Below are 20,351 nucleotides of genomic sequence, written 5' to 3'. Positions count from 1 at the left end.
AAAATTTGAAATATATGAGAAACTTGACGAGGGCATTTATGACCTTTTTTACCCATTATATGGTCATTTTTCAACTATTCTCAAAAACAAGGTAAAAAGTCATCTTAAATGCTTAAAATGAGTCATTCTTCAAAATTTCTCTAGTTAGTAGATATTAGAAATATAGTCTAAAGTAGTAGTGGTGAAAAAATTCATTGACGGAAGGAAGCCTTTGCAGGAACGTGCAAATGACGAAGAAGCTTATACAAATTACAACATAGAGTTGTTCCTGGACCTAGGTGAACTAAGCTTAGACTTATGGCCCCAAACTCTATGAGGCCGAAGAGTAATTAAAATTCACACTCCCCATACTTTGTATTCCCTCATTTTTCTTAAACATTTACCGTGCCATTCTCTACAATTGCATTCCACAATTACCCTTTCAGCTTCCAAATACACAACCAAAGAAACACAGAATTCTTTCTTTCTTCTCTATCTATCAGTTTCCTCTCCTCTCCCCTAAACTAAGAATTTACTTTCTAAGTAGCTGAAATTTAGAAATTCTCAAGGAAAGTTGTGATCGACTAATTAATGAATAAACATATAAGAATATATCATATATAAGACTTTGACTGTTGAACTGAGCTATGAATAACAATCGTCACCAACCTATTCTCCAAAATCAAACAAGTCAATTAAAAGAATACCCAGATTGATCGCGCAAAAACTTCATTGTTAGAGATACCCAAAATCATGCTCAGATTGTGAGTATGTTTGAGACATCAAGCATCAAAATTTTTGTATTTTGTTTTCTGGGATTTGCTCATCATCAAGAGACAAAGCCAGATTCAGAGGAAGAGAAGAGAGGCATAACCTCAGAGAGGTTGATGACGAGAGAAAAATTGCCTTGATTATCTCATACAACTCAAAAAACATAATCATCAATTCAGGAAAGAAATATCTATGTCTTTTTTATACAACAAATTTGAGAACTTTCATTTCTTTGTATTCTGAAAGTATAGAAGCTAATGAGCCAATGAGGTGAAGAATATTCAAGGGCATTTGGGGAAGAAACATAAGAGAAAGAGGAGGGAAAGTACAAATTTCACTCCGTTTTTAGTGCAGATATCATCTAAACCCTATTTTAATTAAAGAGTTTCCTAACGCTCAGGCATGTTGACTGAACTTCTCTCCACAATAGTCGCTGAGATCCAAAGTTCTATGTTTTTTTTTTAATAATAAAAAAGAAAACAATAATTTTCCACATTTTCACGTTGCCACCATTCTTTTACATTTCACTGTTAACAAACCAAACCTAGAAACGCCAGCGATCACGATCATCATGTTCCGGCAAGCCTCACGTCTCTTGGGTCGAGCCTCTTGGCTGCGGCCACGACCCTTCTGCACAGAGGTCCCAGCAGCCACTCCATCAGCGGACCCAGCCTTTGTAGAGGCATGGAAGAAAGTGGCGCCCAACATCGACCCACCCAGGACTCCATCAACCTACATGGACCCTCGGCCTCCCATCCCTTCTTCCCTCCCTTCCAAAATGACAGTCAATTTCGTCCTCCCTTATTCTTCTGAGCTCTCTGGCAAAGAGGTCTCTGCCCTAAATTTGATATCTTTTCGGTTATTGATCCGCGTTTTCTTATGTTTTCTATTTGTTATTTGGATTGATTTCTTTGATTGGTTTGAGGTGATTCAAATCAAATATGTTTATAATCCGTGGACTCTTGCATTTTTGGTTAGGATGTGTTTGTACATGAATTGTTGATATGAATATTGTTAGTTTTGGTCAAGCTTCATTGTAAATGATATGTACTGATATTGCATGCACATTCTGCTGGGTTGTTTTGAAAGTTAGGTCAATAAACTTTCCAATTCAGGCTTAGTTTGCCTTTCTAGAACACAAGGACTCAGGATTATTTGTTTCTAAATGTTTATGATCTTTCTCTTTTGTCAATCATCGATGAACTACATTGTATTTCTTCTGAAATATGTTAGCTAGTTTCCATTGATTTATGTCATTTGAGGTATGAGAATTGCATCTATGACATCCTTGTTCGAGGTTTTGGTGCTCTTTCAAATGGTCTTTCATTTTAATATCTGGGTTTTGTTTGGGTACAAGTCCATCAACTGTGGATATTGTATTGTTTTGGTATATCACATTACCATCTTTTCAGTTTTTTTTTTATCTGCAAAAACATTTCATTTGTGTTTTAGAATGTAACTATTGAAAGAGCCCCAATATAATGGTGTGTTTACGAATTTCTGTTACAGTAAGCTGCATCCGCTACAAGATTAAGTTTGTTTGAACCAGAAAGTTATCGTTTGTCTATTATTTCAAAACTCGCTGCTTCTTGCATAACTTTTGAGCTAGGAAGTGCAAAAGCTGCTAGTATGGGGGAGAGCATTCCCGTTTCTATGCCATGTTCTTGATATAGAATAATTGCAATTTAGAGCTTAACTGGACTTAATTGGGCGGAATGGGAAATATATACCTGTACTCCATCAGCTTGGAAGCATGAGCTCCTTCATGTCAATCTTTCTTAAAAGATCTGTGTGATACTTTGGTTGTTTCTAATTTATTGGCCTTTCTTTGGTGAGAAAGAAATTGTATTTGCATCAGCTTAATGTAAACAGTCGAATATGTTTACCTTGAATAACTCCACACTTTTCTCCAAGTTAGACAGAACCGGAGAAGAGCAAAAAATTTGTAACTCTAATGCTTGTGATGGTTTCATCCTCATTCTGATATTTGAAATTATCAATTGTATTATTGGACTGGTCAGGTGATAAAGGTGTACTTACCATAGCATTTTGTTTTATTGCTCTTAAATCCCTATTAAGAAAGTTTAGTTTGTGTGATTCAGGTCGACATGGTCATGATACCAGCAACAACCGGACAGATGGGTGTTTTGCCTGGCCATGTCGCAACCATTGCGGAGCTAAAGCCTGGAGTCTTATCAGTGCACGATGGGAGTGATGTGAAAAAGTATTTTATCAGCAGTGGATTTGCTTTTATTCATGCAAATTCTGTTGCTGATATAATTGCCGTGGAAGCTGTGCCAATTGACCAAATTGACGCAAGCTTGGTACAGAAGGGGCTTGCAGAGTTCACTCAGAAGCTCAGTTCAGCTACAACCGATTTGGAGAAAGCTGAAGCACAAATAGGCATCGATGTTCATAGTGCTCTTAACTCTGCTGTCACTGGCTAATGACTTGCAATGCAATCAAATTTTTGTTACTTCTCTCTTCATCTAATTGAGCAGTATTCAACTTGGCAAATCGTCAGTGAGTTTCAGTGAAATAAAGTATATCCTGAGCCCTTTTCTTTCTTTTCTTGTTACCAAAATTCTTCTCAAGTTCTGATTGTTCTTGGAGGTTGTGTGATATCACATTATTGGAAGAATTCATACAATGGTTTATCGTCCATTTTTAGTCTTGAATCTGATCTGTGTTTTAATTGGTAATCAATTGCTCATAGAGTTCTTTTACATTCCTCCATGATCTACATGGAGTAAGTGGTTAATCACTTCCAGAAACCTTTTTCATTTCAAAGAACGCTTTTGCTTCCTTTATTCCTAGCTATTTTACTTGATTTTGGCTTAAAGCCCAACTTCCAATAGGTTATCTGGATAACTAGTGTTCTAAAGATCTAGTTTTCCGTTGGCGAAATATGCCCAAGGGGATAGATCACTCCCACTTTCTCTCGTGGGATATGCTTTGACTTTGGTTTTTTTTTTTTTTTTAATCAAATAAGAACTTCATTAATAATGAAACTGCTTACAAAGAGTTATAGGCGACACCTCTTACTCAAAAATGGTCTCTAGACTTCACACTGGAAATCTAATATGACTGACTCTAAACTTGCACTACAACTGTGGGACAGACAAAAGCGCAGGAGCAGTGAATCCTTGACATCTCACCTCTCTTCAAGCCAGTAAGAACTCTAAACTAGACAACTTACTTGTGTCGACACTAAACTCTCCCACCAGAGTCCTCCTGACCAGCATTGGATCGACCAACCAACACTCATTGTGACCTAAACCCGACCAAAAAGGTTGCCAGACAATCAGACCTGGGACTAAAAAACTCAACACCATCACCACCCTCAAACTCAACACCATCCATCCACCACTGCTCCAAATCGCCATCGCCTTCGACCCGATCTCAGACAGGAAGGACCCACTAGACGAGACATTTTCGCCACCGCTGCTGACCGAACTCCAGAACAGGAACGACCTCTCGACCAGCGAAGAGAAGATTGTCTATACCAAAATTGCAGTGCGACCCAACAGCTAAAACTAAAAAAAAAACCTACAAAAGACTTATTGATGAAAATCAAGTAAGGAAACCAAACACCAAAAACTCTCACTCCCACCACCACCTGCAAACACCACCGCCTGCACACCACCACCTGCATCTGAACTCCCCAACCTGCATCTGATCGCCCTTGCCTACATCGATCTCCCACCTACCGATGACCATCCCTGCCAATCACCGAACCAGACCCAAACCCAATGCCGCCGGCTATGGGTCTCCTCCACACAGCTGCTCCATCTCCGGCACCGGGCGACAATTGACGCTCAAGATCTGAAAGCCAAAGGCCTACGATAAATCTTGGTCGCTGCACGCACATCAAGCCACCATAGCCGCCGCCACAGATCGCCCAAGAAATCCTCCACCGACCCATGCCAAGCCGCCGGGCACCTCCACCTGCAAACCGTTCATCCTTCTGCAATCCAGATTGTTTCCAGTCTGGTTTTGATCCCCAACCCATCCTACCTCCAACCTGCTCCTAGATGCATCCACGCCTAGTGATCCCGCTGCTCAAACGTTGAGCCGCCCAACACGAGTCCCTTCTGGCCACGCTCGTCTCACGCCGGCCGGACCAGAGGCCAAAGCAGACATGGCTGCGCAGTCGGACGAGGGTTTTTTCTCTCTTAGGGTTTTTTCTCTCTTACAGGTTTTTGCTTTGACTTTGGTTTTTGTTCAAATTTTGGTTGTTATTAAAATGAGATTTAATTTTTGTTTTACCTAAAATAACAGTATTTATTATTAATGAGAATTACATTTTATAAGCACATGGCGATGCAAAACTAAAATAACAACACTTGAAACATACAAGATGATCCACTTGGGGTCATGATGTGGATCTGTAATGTGATCTAGATTCAAATATCGTGTCAATTGGGACACCAGGCTCCCAAATTTAGATCCAAACTTGACTCAAATATAAGCCCGACTCCGCCCACAAACTGAATTGAATCTAGCATCTCGACATCGACTATCACTGCTATTCATTTAAAAACTTATTTTGGTAACTTAAATTTTGTATTTTATATAAATTTCTACCAAAAAATGAAAGGAATAATGTGAATTTTACTCCGCTATTATAAACTTTATAAAGTCCCATTAATTCCAATATGAAAATCCCGACTAGTATTTGTTTCGGCTATTGAAAATTTGAAACCAAAAGGACAATCCTATCACTCCTTTGAGTCCAATCCTCATCTTAACCTAAACATCATACTGAAACGCCAGCATTACAGAAACCAGGCCATCAGCCCAGTAAGAAACTGTAAAGCCCATTCCCTTTTGCAATGTCCCTACGGCCCTACCAAACGAATCATTAGAATCATGAAGAGTCTCCCTTACCCTCAAGTTGATGGCCCAAACCCTCCGAATGTGCATTGACCATCCTGTCCCTTTCCTTACGAGAATATGCTATTAAACCTCGTTAGGGTTTTAGAAGAGAGGCGAAGTGAGGAGTGAGAGTCAGAACCCTCTAGGTGGCCGCCCTCGCTCAACTGTCCAAATCCAAAAGGGTTTTGCTCCCGGCCGAAATCAAACTCCAAGGTATGTACTTTGCTATTCTAGCTGTTCTCGACAGATTGATCATGTCAAATTTATCGTATACTGTAACTGTGTTAAACAAGAACTAAACCTTAATGTTCTTATTGGACCGTTTGAATGCTCTGAAACACTTTGTCATGTACCTCTGAGTTTGTCATTTCTAAGGATTAGGCTCGAAGTGTTTCTGGGTTAGTTTTACGGGTTTGGAACCGATGACTCGTCTTGGGTTTCTAATGAAAAGGGTCTTATGTAGTATCAGCTTCATGTGTTCAAGTTCTTTTGTGTTATTAGGAAGTTGTGATTATTATTTATTGGAAGCAGATACGGTTGTTCTGAAACTCTCTTTTATTTTGCGATTTCTAGCCTGGGATGTTGATGCTTTGCAAACCAGATTACTAGAGATGGATATATTGTGTACATCCGTTATTGGTGAAAGTTTTATTAGTCTCGGAGAGCTGTTGTCTAGTTGAAATATACGACAAGTAATTTGATAGTGGGTTTTATCGGTTGTTTTTGTTTTAATTATGTTTTGTTTTGGTGGTGTATTGTGCAGAAAATGTCTTCAGACGACGAAAAAACCCCAGTCAAGGCCATATCAGTGAAGGATAGTGAGAAGAAGAAGAAGAAGCACAGAGAGAAAGACAATGATGTGGACCAGGACTACATGATCAAGCCACAGAGCTCGACTCCCTCCCTGGACACATCTCAGTGGCCCATTCTTCTCAAGAACTACGACCGCCTCAATGTTCGAACTGGACATTACACACCTCTTCCCTCGGGGTACTCCCCGCTCAAGCGGCCTCTTGCAGAGTATATCAGATATGGTGTTCTCAATCTTGACAAGCCCGCAAACCCCTCTTCCCACGAGGTTGTTGCTTGGATTAAACGCATCCTTCGTGTTGAGAAGACTGGTCACAGCGGTACTCTTGATCCTAAGGTTACAGGTAATCTCATTGTCTGTATTGACCGAGCAACACGACTTGTCAAGTCTCAGCAAGGTGCAGGAAAAGAGTATGTCTGTGTTGCACGCCTGCATTCAGCTGTGCCTGATGTTGCCAAGGTGGCCCGCGCACTTGAATCCCTCACTGGCGCTGTCTTTCAGAGGCCACCTTTGATATCTGCAGTCAAGAGGCAGCTTAGGATTAGGACCATCTATGAAAGCAAGCTTCTTGAGTATGATGCGGAGAAGCATCTGGTTGTTTTCTGGATTTCCTGTGAGGCAGGTACCTATGTGCGAACACTGTGTGTGCATTTGGGTCTGCTTCTTGGTGTGGGAGGGCATATGCAGGAGCTTAGGAGGGTCAGGTCTGGGACTATGGGTGAGAAAGAGAACATGGTTACCATGCATGATGTCATGGATGCTCAATGGGCTTATGATACTAATAGGGATGAGAGTTATTTGAGGAGGGTTATTATGCCACTTGAGGTGCTTCTGACGAGTCATAAGAGATTAGTTGTCAAGGACTCAGCAGTGAATGCCATTTGCTATGGTGCCAAGTTGATGATTCCTGGGCTGCTGAGGTTTGAGAATGAAATTGAGGTAGGAGAGGAAGTTGTGCTTATGACTACCAAAGGTGAAGCAATTGCTTTGGGAATTGCTGAGATGACCACTGCTGTGATGGCAACTTGTGATCATGGTGTGGTGGCAAAGATTAAGAGGGTGGTGATGGATAGGGATACTTATCCTAGGAAGTGGGGTTTGGGGCCAAGGGCATCCATGAAGAAGAAATTGATTGCAGAAGGGAAATTGGATAAGCATGGGAAGCCTACTGAGAATACTCCTCCAGAATGGGGCCGGAATTTGGTTTTACCGACAGGTGGAGATTCTGTTATTGCAAGTGTTGCTGCTGAGCTTGCTGCTGCACCGGCTGTTGCCAGTGAGACAACTTCTGTTTCAGAGAAGAAGGAGAAGAAAAAACGCAAACAAGAGGAAATAACTGACAGTCCTGTTCCAGTTCCTGCAAAGAAAAGCAAAGGTGAAGAAGTAGCTGAGGTTGAAGTTGAGAAGACAGAAAAGAAGAAGAAGAAAAAGAAAAAGGATAAAGACAATGGAGTTTTGGATTCTTCAGATGGGGAGAAGTCTGTGAAGGTGAAGAAGCACAAAGATAAAGAAGAAGCTGGTTCGCCTGCAACTGAAAAGTCTGAAAAGAAGAAAAAGAAGAAAAACAAAGAGGCTGAGGATCATGGTGCTGATGCTGTCACTGATAATGGGAAGGGTGATGGTGAGGCTGATAAGAGTGAGAAAAAGAAGAAGAAGAAGAAAAAGGATAAATCGGATGCTGACGAAGAATAGATGAAAGGTTTAGTAGTAGTGTCTTTAGTGTATGCCTCTCTTTTCTTTCATCTACAATGAGAATTTTCCATCTAACTTATGGATTTTCATATCTCGTATATGTAATTTCTTTATCAATTTTCTGCAGAACTAGTTTATGTAGTTTAGCTTTGTATTGGTCTGTTTTTCTTCATAATCGAGTATTTTCAATTCAGTTAATTACATTTTTCTTTGCTTGGTTTCAATATATGGAAGCGAAATCCACTTGCTGATATTTGTGCAGCAGGGTATTAAAATGATGTTGTTGAGTATGACTTTCTGGTTTACGTGTTTGCACATACTAAAGACTCTTCTTGCAAGCCAGAGGAGTTTTCTGAGATTTAGTCCTAGAAGGGCGGAAGACTATTCTGCTCTCACGGGTGCAGGTATGGCATCCTCCTAAATCTGAACTTTGCATCATGTTCCCATTCCTAGTTTCCTATAATCCCAGCTTGAACCTGGTTATCGCTCCAACTTTAACCATGTTATAAGTTCAAACTTATAGCTGGTATCTCATCATGCATCCATAAGTTCATTCAGGTTGTCATAAAAGCCGACTGTCTATAGCGCATGCTAGCAGGTAAATCATGTTAACAAAGAGTACCAACATCCAGAGCAGACGAGGTGGCTCTGTGCTCCTAAACAACAACAACAAAGTGTATTATGTAGTAGGTTCGGGGTAATGAATCATTTGTATGTATAGGCGGATTGTAATCCATCCACTATTAGAAATTAGCCTCCATTTGATATTTCAACATCTTTTGAGTTTATTATCACATCCAATCCCGGTGTCTTGCTGGTAAATGGCTTAGTTCATTACTCCAGAGTGTTTCAGACACCTCCCCAGTTTTACATTTACCAAGGCCGGCTCAAAATGCAGAACTATTGTCTGAGTTCCTCCTATCCATAAGAACATCTTTACTGGGAAGTTCATTCTCGGACTTGTTCGGTTTCCCTTTCAGATTTCAGTCCTTGCGTGCATTTCCAATGAAAGGATCTTTTGCAACCAGCACTTTTAAGGTAAGCCACTTCTCATTCCGACGTCAAAAAGAACAGGCTAATGAAGTAATAAACTGATACGCAAGGCCAGACCCATCAACTTTAACCTCCAACGACAAACTTTAAACATTCACGAGGAACATGAAGCACAGAGGACATTCAAGCATGCACCACATTCTGACGTCATAATTTATTACTTGGGTATTAATTCAGGTGGTAAAGCATGGGAAAGCATTAGGTCCAAATGACTGAAGGGGTGAACGAAACGGCATGTATTTGAGTATTTCCTTGCTCAAATAATCAATGACATTTATACAGATTGAGAGAATTAGATTGTAATTACAGTTAACTTAATACAAGGAAGCAGAGGGACATATTAGAAAGAAATGTAGCAGTTGCCCACCCTCGGTAAATGCAGCCTGATGGGGATGAAGAACAGTATGCATACCGAGAATTTTCATCCAAATTCACACAAGATCCCTTCATGACCACTTCAATTCATCTTATCCCAAGCCATGACTGGTTGAAGTGATTGACTATTTCTTCTGTCTTTGCAGCTAATACAGCTGCTGAACAATTAGTGACCTCCATGTGCCAGCTACAACCAGCGTAGGCAATTCAGTATTTCAATCACTAGTGCGTAAAGATATCCAGAAGGCCCTGTCATAACTTTGAATGCTGTCTCCAAGGGCATCCACCTTCAAAAGCCTGCTCTAATACGTCTTCCATTCGCTTTGCAACTATAATCTGATATGAAAGGTTTGAATAAGACGGCAAGTTAGGTTTTGACCACAATTACTCCTATAGAGAAAACGCTATCGAAGTGAACTACAACTGACAATACAACACCTAATTAGCTGAAAAGATGTAAAACTTAAACATCCGGTCAAAATTCATCTTATGACAAAAAACTATACAATTGAGAAGCACCAGCCAATAAAACCAGAATTACCTCAAGACCGGCAAGCACTGCTGATGGTACCTCAGTTAAGTCCTTCAAATTTCTCTCTGGAAGAATGACTCTTTTAATACCACAACGGTGTGCTGCCAACACCTGCAGCAATGTAAATGTAGATGGATCAACGGCGAGAATTCTAGCTCCTTGATGATATGCATAATATTACTCATCACGTGCTACATTTCATGACTTAAAACCTGAAGGTTCTTTTAAAATTATAAGGGAAAACGAATGCTTTGATAGCCTTTTGCAAGTGATACAAGCATACCGTAATCTATGTAAACTATCTCAATCCATTTTGCAAATGGTGGCCGTGGCTTCACAGACCCGCTGTCAGAATGCCAGAACAAAATAGATAGTGGACAACCAAGTTTCAAACAAATTTTTTTTTTAAATATCTAGGTTCAATGGGTACAGCCTCAAGAATGAAATAAGGACACAAAGTCACTTATTCAGTGATTTGATATGTTTTAGGTTTCAGACCCCAGTCTGCTTAAACAGCAAAACAGTAAGAAAGTAAATATGATTTCTACATTAGAGTAGCTTACGCAGTTACACTGATCGTCAACAATCTTGTCTCCAATACATCTACAAAGTCTCATCTAACACTAAAATCTCTCGCTAATGAACCAAATGTGTCACACACCTTTAATTAATATGAAATTTTAACCAACGTGCACCGCACACAAAACTCCAAGTCTAGGAAATTTGGAACTGCTTAGATATTTGGAAGGAATCTGTTGTTGGGTTTAAATGAAGTTCCATGGAGAATGACCGATTAGAAATTAGTTGATAAAATATGATGAAGTGATCACAATAAAGAAACATGTTCAACAAAAGAGCCTCCATATATTATTTCAAAATAAACTATTTTGTTTTTCTTCTCCAATTCATTATTTCGCTTTCATGACATGATCTGGACCTTCTCACTTCTCAAACATGAAAACACCATCTGGAATTGAGTTTGGATTGGAATTTATCAAGTGGATTGAAGAGGTAGCCTACTTTTTACTGGTTCTGAGACCACCTTCTTGCATTGTTTCCTCATTATCAAGGAGTTTTAAGCCTAAATAATTATGTTATTATGTACCAAGCATCCACTAGGCTAAATGATGGTTATGGATAAGATAAGATGCTAAGAATGAATGAATGCTCAACAGTACATAACCTGGAAATTATGAAAATGAAAGTACTAATAAAAGTGAACTTCTCTAAAAAAAAAAAAAAGACGTATAGAATTTGTGTAACAAAATGGATCATGTCAGCATGCCCAACATGCATACTCGTTGATGTAAATAAAATAAAAAAAGTGAAAAGCAAAAAAATGTCAATTCATTTGGTAAAGCATACATGCAGACGGACTTATGTACAAAGTATAATCCTATAAGAAGGCTTGGTCATGGGTTGAGTAAGCATACCTTATCCTTGATACCACCAACCGGTAGTACGAGACCCCTCAATGTCATTTCTCCAGTCATTGCAGTATCTGCCCTTACTCTTTTCTGACTGAACAGTGAAACAAGTGCAGTTACCAGTGTCACACCAGCGGAGGGCCCATCCTTAGGTACAGCGCCAGCGGGAAAATGTATATGAACATCCCGACCCTCCAGAAGATTTGTTTCATCCGATGCTGCCAGCATAAGATCTGTTGCCCTAGCTCTTACCTGAAGGAGATAAAGGATTAACTTATGTAGCCCTCTTTTTCATTAAACCATAGTTTATTCACCATGAAAACCTTACTTATAAGGTTAAAGCTAAAGACAATGAGTTGAGTTCTTTAACAAACAATTGAGAAGATTACCGTTCAGTTCCTATACAAACTATTGTATTAACTTCTTGGATAATCAAATCCATTGACAAGAGCAAGATTGCAATAAGTAGTTAGTATAGTAACATAAATAGAGATGCACAGAGTGCCTAAAAATAGGTGCCCATAGTGACCGCCTAAGAATAGGTGACCATGAAGTGAGTCCCTAAAAATAGATGCCCAAAAAGTGAGTGCCAAAATTCGGTGCCCACAAAGTGAGCACCTAAAATAAGAAGTTTGGATTAATAACTGCACTGATTAATAGGTTATTTTTTTAAGTTGCTAGCATAGCAGCCAATTGTTCAATCCAGTGTATGTGTTGCTTCTGGCGCTTACAATCATCTATTTTCAGGCACTCGGTAATGCATATACACACACACATACATATACATAATCAAGGTCGAGGCATGCATGAAAAAGCAATCAGACCAATTTCAAAAATATTATCATCAAGGCACTACCAGAAATGCTCGACTCAAGAAAAAATCGGGGGGAACTAGTACATCAAATAAATCAGGAAATCTTAAGATAAAATTTACCCATGTCAGTGCTATCTGTGCTGATTCTTTTATAACATCTCCAAGCTGACCAGTGAGATGTAGTTCACCCTTTCCCGCCATTGCTGTAGCCTCCACAAACTGAACCTCCCCACCAACAGAAGTCCAAACAAGCCCAACAGATACACCAGGTGTTGCAACCCGTTCTGCAGCTTCCTTGTCATCAAACCTTGGAGGCTGCATTGTAAAACAAACATAAGACCTCAGAATCTCTTAAGCTATAAAGCAAGTCAACTGCAGGTTTAATAAATGAGAAAGCCAAAATACATTAGCTATTAAATGTAGTCCTATTTCTAGACCACATCATTCAAGAAGTGCTTGAATGTTTGAACGGAAAATGGTACAAGAGGCTACCCAAATCCCAAATCCTTCAATTCTATTGTGAGTTAAAATCACTTCAAGAATCTCCCAATCATAAACCCCTGAAGTACATTGTTAACTAAAAAGCAGTACCTAACAAACAAGCGGAATCAACATGAAAATTGCACATCATGGAGTTGGGACTTTGGGACTTGTCAAATGGCACATTTCTTAGATTGTATCACACCTAAAGGCAATTCCAGCTACTGTAATTTCTCAGTTTTACGCACAAAAGATGTTTACTCCAACTGTAAATCAACCTGTCCTATTTAATAAAATAACAAGAATAATTACCCCTAATACTTTTTCCAGCATATCCTCATCCACAATCAGTGGCGAAGAAATCTTGAAAGTGCTTGATATCTCATGATTAGTTGCACCCATTGGAATAACCTCCATTTCCACTTCACCTCCATCAGCTAGTCTGCTTTCCACTATCGGTGAAGCAAGCGAGTGCACATCTTTGCTCACTGAGACAGCTTGTTCATGCTCCGCAACTCTCACAGCTGCCGCACGAGCCAAAGCAGCCAAATTCCTCTCCAGATTCCGAACACCAGCCTCTCTGGTGTACCCCTGAATGACAAGTTTCACCATCGCCTGCCACAACAGAGAGGCAGTATATCATATATATATGTATAGATTCTGGTCATGAATGAAAAAAATCATTAAAATTCTACAACAGCTACAATGTGTCTAAAAATCTGATCGAGGATAACACAATTATGCAACATTACTACTTCATAAGAACACTACTGGATGCACTAATTACCTCTGGGATTTGAAGAAACTCGGTGCTTAACCCGTGTTGATCAAGAACTCGCGGAATTAAATGGTGCATAGCTATCTTCAGCTTTTCTTCAGGTGTATACCCAGGCAACTCAATAACTTCCATCCTGTCCAAGAGTGGAGGTGGAATAGGCTGCATCCTATTTGCAGTTGCCACAAAAATCACCTTTGAAAGGTCAAATGGAACATTCAAATAGCTATAGGCCTTGAATTAAGGAATCACATGAAAACAGTCACATTCAAGAGATAGTGACCGATACTGGTTCTAGCAGTAGGATGTTTATAAGTTGTAATGCATGCTATTAGTTGTACTACATGCATTTGAATAACAGACCTTATTTTAAACCTAGCTCATGAATGTTCAAAACTTCAAATGGAACAGCTCTACATGAAGAACCCCACTCTCCAACCCATGCAGGCAGAAGGGAATGGCATAGACAGGACTGATTGGAAAGGTCTATGTTGGAGATTTTTCAAATACTTATCCTAATTCAAATTCAGAATTCAAGTGATACTAAGCCAGACCATCATGTCACAAGTGATATTGATGATCTATAATTATCTCGTTTTTTTTTTTTTTTTTTTTTTATGTAGAAGATGATTTTCTCCAAGAGTTGACTTAAGCTTAAAGCACGAGACGCTTATAGGTCAAACTGGAGATCCACAAAATGAGATGGCATTTCAGATTGCTTCAAACTTAGCCTATAGTAAGAATATAATAGCCAGAGAAAAGGATACTGATCATTGAAAGTTTTGTTTTGCTCAGGGTCAAGAACCTCCAATAGAGCCGAAGCTGGATCACCACGCACATCAGAACCGGTCTTGTCAATTTCATCTAGCAGCATGACAGGGTTGCAAACAGATACTCTCTAAAATAAAAAATAATAATTAAGAAAATGTTAGCTACTAATTAATTCCATTACTCTCTGTCTGGTATACAAAATAATTCCGATAAGTATTAGCTGCTATATGCATCCAACATCTTCATGATGGGGAAAAGAATAAAAATACCTTCAATCCATCAATGAGTCTCCCTGGCATGCTTCCAATGTATGTCCTCCTATGCCCTCGAATATCAGCCTCATCCTTGACACCGCCAAGGGATATGCGTATAAACTTTCTGCCCAGGGCAGCAGCAATAGATGATGCCAAAGATGTTTTCCCAACACCTGGTGGGCCAACGAAGCACAACACAGGGCCTCTGGCATCTGGTTTGAGCTGCAATGAAAAGTAACTAACATATAAACATCAAATTTTAAGATACAAGGCGTTAAAATTTAGAGATACACAAATAGGCACCTTACGAACAGCCAAATATTCAATAATCCGCTGCTTGACCTTGACTAAACCATAGTGATCACTGTCAAGACGTTCTTTTGCAACCCTTAAATCTAACTCAAATTCTTCAGTAGCCTTCTCCCAGGGAAGATCAGCAAGTAGCTCCAGGTAAACACGTGAACTATTATATCCAGGTTGCTGGGGTTGCATCTTTTTAAGCCTCCTGAAACATGAAGAGAATAAAGTAAATAGATGATATTGACTATAGAAATTCAAGTACAATTTGTCTACTTGAACAAAACAATGAAGGCAAGTGGGATAAGAATTGAACTATACCAAAATCAGCAATTTGACATATAATTTACAATTTGCTCATCAAGAAGTATTGTTATTGAATTTCTCATCATAAGGGGACAACTAGACCGGGGTCCTGTTATTGAAGCTTTTGCAACTTACCTATCCTTTTCAGTGGAAGTCAAAATCAAGGGGGAAAAAAACAGAGAGGAAGAATGGTCTATTTCAGTTTCAGTATCATTTTGATATTCACATTTATCATAATTTGTAGTCAATAACGGCCATAAGCCACTGTCAACTATTCATCAGTCACCAGCAGGACGGAAAATGAATGTTATTAGGCGGTAAATGTATTCGCAGCTCATTGTCTCAATCATGCAACAAGCTTAAAAGAAATCTATAGAGGAGAACACGGTTGTATCTCTCTGGTCCCAAAACAAAAACAAAAACAAAAAAAACAAAATTTTATTACTAGTGACATCTGAATCAGAAAACCAAGATTTTTTTTTCTCCTGTGTGGACATGCACAATTCACATGGCATCAGATTTAGACGTGAACTAATATGTACCAATTGATATCTTCTTTTCTCTGAAGTACGTTCAGAACAAACATTTAGAGAAATCTTAGCACACCAACATTGGCAACTTGTAAACATAAGTTACAAAACAAATTTATGCAAACAACAGTGTCATCGTTCTTTTCTCCATGTCAGACACTTAATTTTTTGGGAACCATAACCATATATTAAAGAAGCCCAAGCTGATTAAAAATGAGACCACAAAAAAGCTTTCTTAGTACTAATAACCATAGCATGACAATCTATGTTGAAAATATATGGTGACAGAATCACTTTAGGTTCCGCAAGGCAGTAACCCCTAAACCTTGTATTCTAAGAAAATCGCACCTTAACTCCCTCTGTGCATGCTTCCAGATATTTGAAGGCATTCCTGCACTTTGCATCTTTCTTTCTAGGGCGGCTACATCATCTTCATCATCATCATTGTCACCGAGCTCTTCCTTTATAGCTCTCATCTTGAATTTGTTCAATATAGAAGGAAAAGAAGTAGAATAATGATCAGGACTTGTAGCACATAATTGATAAAAACAACAGTCCTTTTGGAAGCCCCATCCCTAATTTGTTAGGAATCCAGCTTTGAACTTAAAAAGTGAAAACTTATGAAAGCTAACCTGCTGGCGTAAAAGGAATTCTTTTTGTGATTTTGATAATTGACCCTCAACTTTCTGTGTAATCTTCTCTGCTACATGTATAGACTGTCACAATAAAACCAACATGAATCCTTAGATAATAAAAGAAGTCTAATATTAATGTGCTAAAATCAGGGCCAATGAACCACTTACCTGCAAATGCCTGTCGACTAACTCGGTAGCTTTTGAAAGTCTTACTTTTAGATCAACTGAATCTAACATAGACAGTTGCTCCTCAAAACTTATCTCAAAGCTAGCAACAAATATATCTGCCAACTTATGAACCGGGACAGTCTCTAAAAGAACTTTTGTTCTTCCCCCAGTTTTTTGCTTCTGCGAGCACAAATAAAAATTAAAGTTACTGATTTGAAAATATGAAACTTTCTGTCTGTGGTTTGTAATTCATCGTCGAAGCCACTTTTTGCTAGAGGACCTAAAATCTTGGAGAGACCAAAATGAAAATAAAAGTAAATGTGGAAAGAACAGAACTAAGTACAGAAAAATGGTTATATGATTTTCTTCTCTATTTTGTCTCAGTACAGGTAAGATAATAATACCATAAAGTATTACCTGCTCAAGAACAGAAATAAGCTCAGTAGCAGTTGCTTTGAACTGCCGAGACAATGTGATGAATTCAGGGTCTTGCTCCACATGCTCCATTTCTAAAGATAACAAATATGAAAGATAATCAAGATAATGCAGGATATTCAAATAAGTCAGACAATAAGTCGAAACAAGATAATGCAGGATGTTCAAACCATATGTAGTAAATCAAGCAACAAACACTAATATCTTGTACCAAAAGATCACGTAAGAAACTAACAACTTACCAGACTTTGTCATTTCAAGAGGAGATATCCGTGCAGTATAATATGTTCCTCTTGTGCTAAGCTCCTGGACGCTGAATCTACATAAACCTTCAAGGACAACTACATATGTAACCCTCCCACTAGGCTTCTCAACTCCTCTTGAGAGATGCAGAGCACGCGCAGCAACTCCCCTAAGAGATTATCCAACAATTTCGTCACAATTAGTCTACAACCACAAATTGCAAAATTTCCCAACAGAAGACGTGAATATAGATTGATTTACAAAAAAACAGAGAATCAAATCAAGAGAATGTAGGTGAGAGGATGAACCACTTCGATGGCCCATTTAATTGTTAAAGGCAGTTAAACTAATTGACATAAAGTATAAACAGCTTTAAGCTAAATACCACTCAGTACACTACAAAACAGAGTTTTGACTCTCAAGTATACCTGGTATGCCAATGAATATCCTGCTGATTCTTGCCATCCACTCTTTGCGAATCAGATGTGCCAACTTGAACTTTTGAGCTCCGCTCACCAGAATCACTTCCGACGCCTAGAATTAGAAAGTCCAACACGAAAAATTTCCTCTCAGCACTGCTATCACATATAGTCAAAAGAAAAAAAGGAAAAAAAAAAAAAAAAAACAGCAGCATCTTTGAAAATACTCTATAACAGCAGCATATCACAAGAGAAAACAAAAGGAAATGACCTTGAGACAACATAGGACCCACGGTTGCTGCCTCAGCAGCGTCTCGAACGGGAAGAATGCCGATCAATCCCTTCTCTTCCCTCTGCCATAACTCCTGCTCCACCAGCTTCACACTGCATCAATAAAAAAATCATCCCATATCTTCATCAATTCCGGCACAAATTCACAATTCCACACTACCTAACCATTAATAACCTAAAAAAAAATTACATGCTCAAACAATGTATTCAGCAGAAGAAGGAAGAAAACTTGAGAAACTATAAGAGAAAGTAGGTAGTATGTAAAATCCACAGCAACAAACTATTTCAACATTAAATCTAAGTGGAAAACTAATGACACAATTTCGAGAAAGAATAATATTGATCCATTTGGCCCAAACCAACCCAATTTCCAAAAAGTTGCATAGTCGGAGCTGAGTTCAGACTCCACTGTGCACAAATCTCTCCCACCAAACCAAAAAAAAAAAAAAATTGTTTGGAGAAAACTAAGCAATCGAGAAGAAGAGTTGTGTGATGAAAGGTGCCGACCTGCTGGGCGAAGTGCACCGAATTCGGATGATAGCTCCCGGCAAGAGAACCTTGTTCTTGAAGGGGAGGATTCCGAGGCGACTGGGAAGCTCGACCGATTCCGCCATGCTTGGAAGTGAAGAGTGATTTTAGAGAGAGAGAGAGAGAGAGAGGGAGGAAGGGAAGGTGGTAAATGCTATGTGTGTGGGTTTGGTTTTATTTGGAGCTGGGAGCAGAGGAGCTGCGTTTTCCCGTCAAATTTTCAAAACGGCGACGAGTTGTTTTTTTATTTTTCTTTTTTTCTTTTTCTTGTGTCTGCCGAAATACTCTTCTTCTTTTTTTCGAGGAAGAATACTCTATTTTGTTGTGATCGGCGATTTAGAAGTGGGAATGTCTGGTGGCGAACTGGCGATAGATTCTGTCGTTTTCTTTTTGTGATTGAGGAGAAACGTGTTGGTTTGTGCGCGTCTTGCTTTTTACTTCTATTGAAATCTGATTTGTGCTAAAACCAACTTTTCATCATTTACCTTTTTCATTTAATCACTTTATAACATAAACAAAAGAATTTCACTCATTAATTACCTCTTTTCTTACTGACACTTGATTATGATGGTCGTCCACTCGTCCTCATCTTCTCTCTCGACCCTTCTTTGAAAGATTCTGAACATAGTGTTAAACAATGACAAATATGGTCTGTGACCCAATACTGTACTGATATTGTCCCAACTTAACCATCCGTTAAGTGTTGGGTTTTAATCACAAAATGCATTAGTACAATTAGGTTTGAACCACCCACTTATAAGTTGGGATCTTTCCTCTCCAACACATGGCGGGCATGTTTGGCAGTTTGGCATCTGACAAGGCTGTGAGGCAGCACCTTGAGGCGAGTGGTGAGGTCTCCTTCAACACTATGTTGGTATTTTAAGCATGTCATCCTCAGTTCTCTCTCGACAAGCAATTGTGAATTATAACTCAATCTAAGTTTTTGAGCATCGAGTTTTCAGGTTGTGACACAGGTTTATGCATTAATGGGCGTTTTCTCTTTCTGCTTTGTTCTTTTTTAAGTGGTGGTATCATTGTTTTTGCTAATTTTTTTTTTTTTTTTTTTTTTTAAAGAGATTTGGAACCCAGCTTAGATAGGAGGATGCTCAGCCTCACACCCTGTTCCACTTATTATATTAATATTAGAAATTTGCCTGAGGACCTTTGCTTTGGCTTTTGGTTTGTTGATCGAATGTGTTTTTATAAGTTTCGAAGGTAAAGCTCCATATGGGAACCAAGAGATAATCTTGCGTAGGGCACCCGCACGGACACGTGGTGGGGAAAACCAATCACTGCCCACTGCCCAGCAGGGGGTGTTTTGGGTATTACACTTTAGAGAGCAGGGACATTTCAGGAAAAGATGGCAAATTTCCTTTGTTATGATTGGGTGGTCATAAAGTCACATGGTGAGAAAACCCCCACCTAAGAATTTCACCAAAGGGCAGCCCGGGTCAACTTCAAGAATGATATTCCTAGCTACATCTCAGTGGGGCACTTCAACCATCAGTTCTCCTCAAAAAAAAAAAAAAAAAAAAAAAACCCTCAGCTCTCTTTGTTGTTGGAGTAAATGACGGTGATGACTAATTGTCGGACGCAAGAAGTTCAGTTTCCATGGCATATGGAGCTTCGTGGTTTCTGTACGGATTAGACGTCTTTGGAGTCTATAGTTACGTGGGTCTAGACCTAGGTCGAAATGAAGCGAGAGACCACACGACCTCACGAACAAAGACAAAAGTGGAAACCAAGAGGTACTAGCGTATCTAATCCGACATGTAAATCGATAAACCCGTAGAAATTGACTCTCAATGAATTACAATATACACTGTAACCAAAAAAAAAGAAAAACAATATACACTGTTTTCTAGTAGAAGGCAACTTGCATACGAT

General features: G+C 39.2%; 3 protein-coding genes across 3 annotated transcripts; 2 read left to right on the top strand and 1 right to left on the bottom strand.

Annotated features, from left to right (window-relative positions):
- Nucleotides 1-1,241: 1,241 nt before the first annotated feature.
- LOC112180323 (ATP synthase subunit delta', mitochondrial) lies at nt 1,242-3,318 on the top strand. The gene is made up of 2 exons (XM_024318854.2): nt 1,242-1,579; nt 2,853-3,318. Exons 1-2 carry the CDS (start codon nt 1,322-1,324, stop codon nt 3,195-3,197), a joined length of 603 nt encoding a protein of 200 aa, XP_024174622.1. The 5' UTR covers nt 1,242-1,321; the 3' UTR covers nt 3,198-3,318.
- A 2,364-nt stretch (nt 3,319-5,682) lies between these two features.
- On the top strand, nt 5,683-8,334 carry LOC112179117 (H/ACA ribonucleoprotein complex subunit 4). Its single transcript, XM_024317438.2, has 2 exons — nt 5,683-5,841; nt 6,392-8,334. Exon 2 carries the CDS (start codon nt 6,395-6,397, stop codon nt 8,129-8,131), a length of 1,737 nt encoding a protein of 578 aa, XP_024173206.1. The 5' UTR covers nt 5,683-5,841; nt 6,392-6,394; the 3' UTR covers nt 8,132-8,334.
- A 1,063-nt stretch (nt 8,335-9,397) lies between these two features.
- Nucleotides 9,398-18,791, bottom strand: LOC112179115 (lon protease homolog 2, peroxisomal). The gene is made up of 17 exons (XM_024317437.2): nt 18,444-18,791; nt 17,917-18,029; nt 17,655-17,760; nt 17,226-17,395; nt 16,966-17,057; nt 16,549-16,728; nt 16,378-16,461; nt 16,094-16,221; nt 14,916-15,117; nt 14,628-14,834; nt 14,355-14,485; nt 13,600-13,813; nt 13,125-13,427; nt 12,453-12,647; nt 11,525-11,770; nt 10,101-10,202; nt 9,398-9,895 (listed from the first exon to the last, which is right to left on the bottom strand). Exons 1-17 carry the CDS (start codon nt 18,548-18,550, stop codon nt 9,812-9,814), a joined length of 2,664 nt encoding a protein of 887 aa, XP_024173205.1. The 5' UTR covers nt 18,551-18,791; the 3' UTR covers nt 9,398-9,811.
- Nucleotides 18,792-20,351: the final 1,560 nt, after the last annotated feature.

Source organism: Rosa chinensis, chromosome 7, assembly GCF_002994745.2.
Source record: "Rosa chinensis cultivar Old Blush chromosome 7, RchiOBHm-V2, whole genome shotgun sequence".
Classification (NCBI taxonomy): Eukaryota; Viridiplantae; Streptophyta; class Magnoliopsida; order Rosales; family Rosaceae; genus Rosa; species Rosa chinensis.
This window is presented reverse-complemented; position numbering and strand designations above follow the sequence as displayed.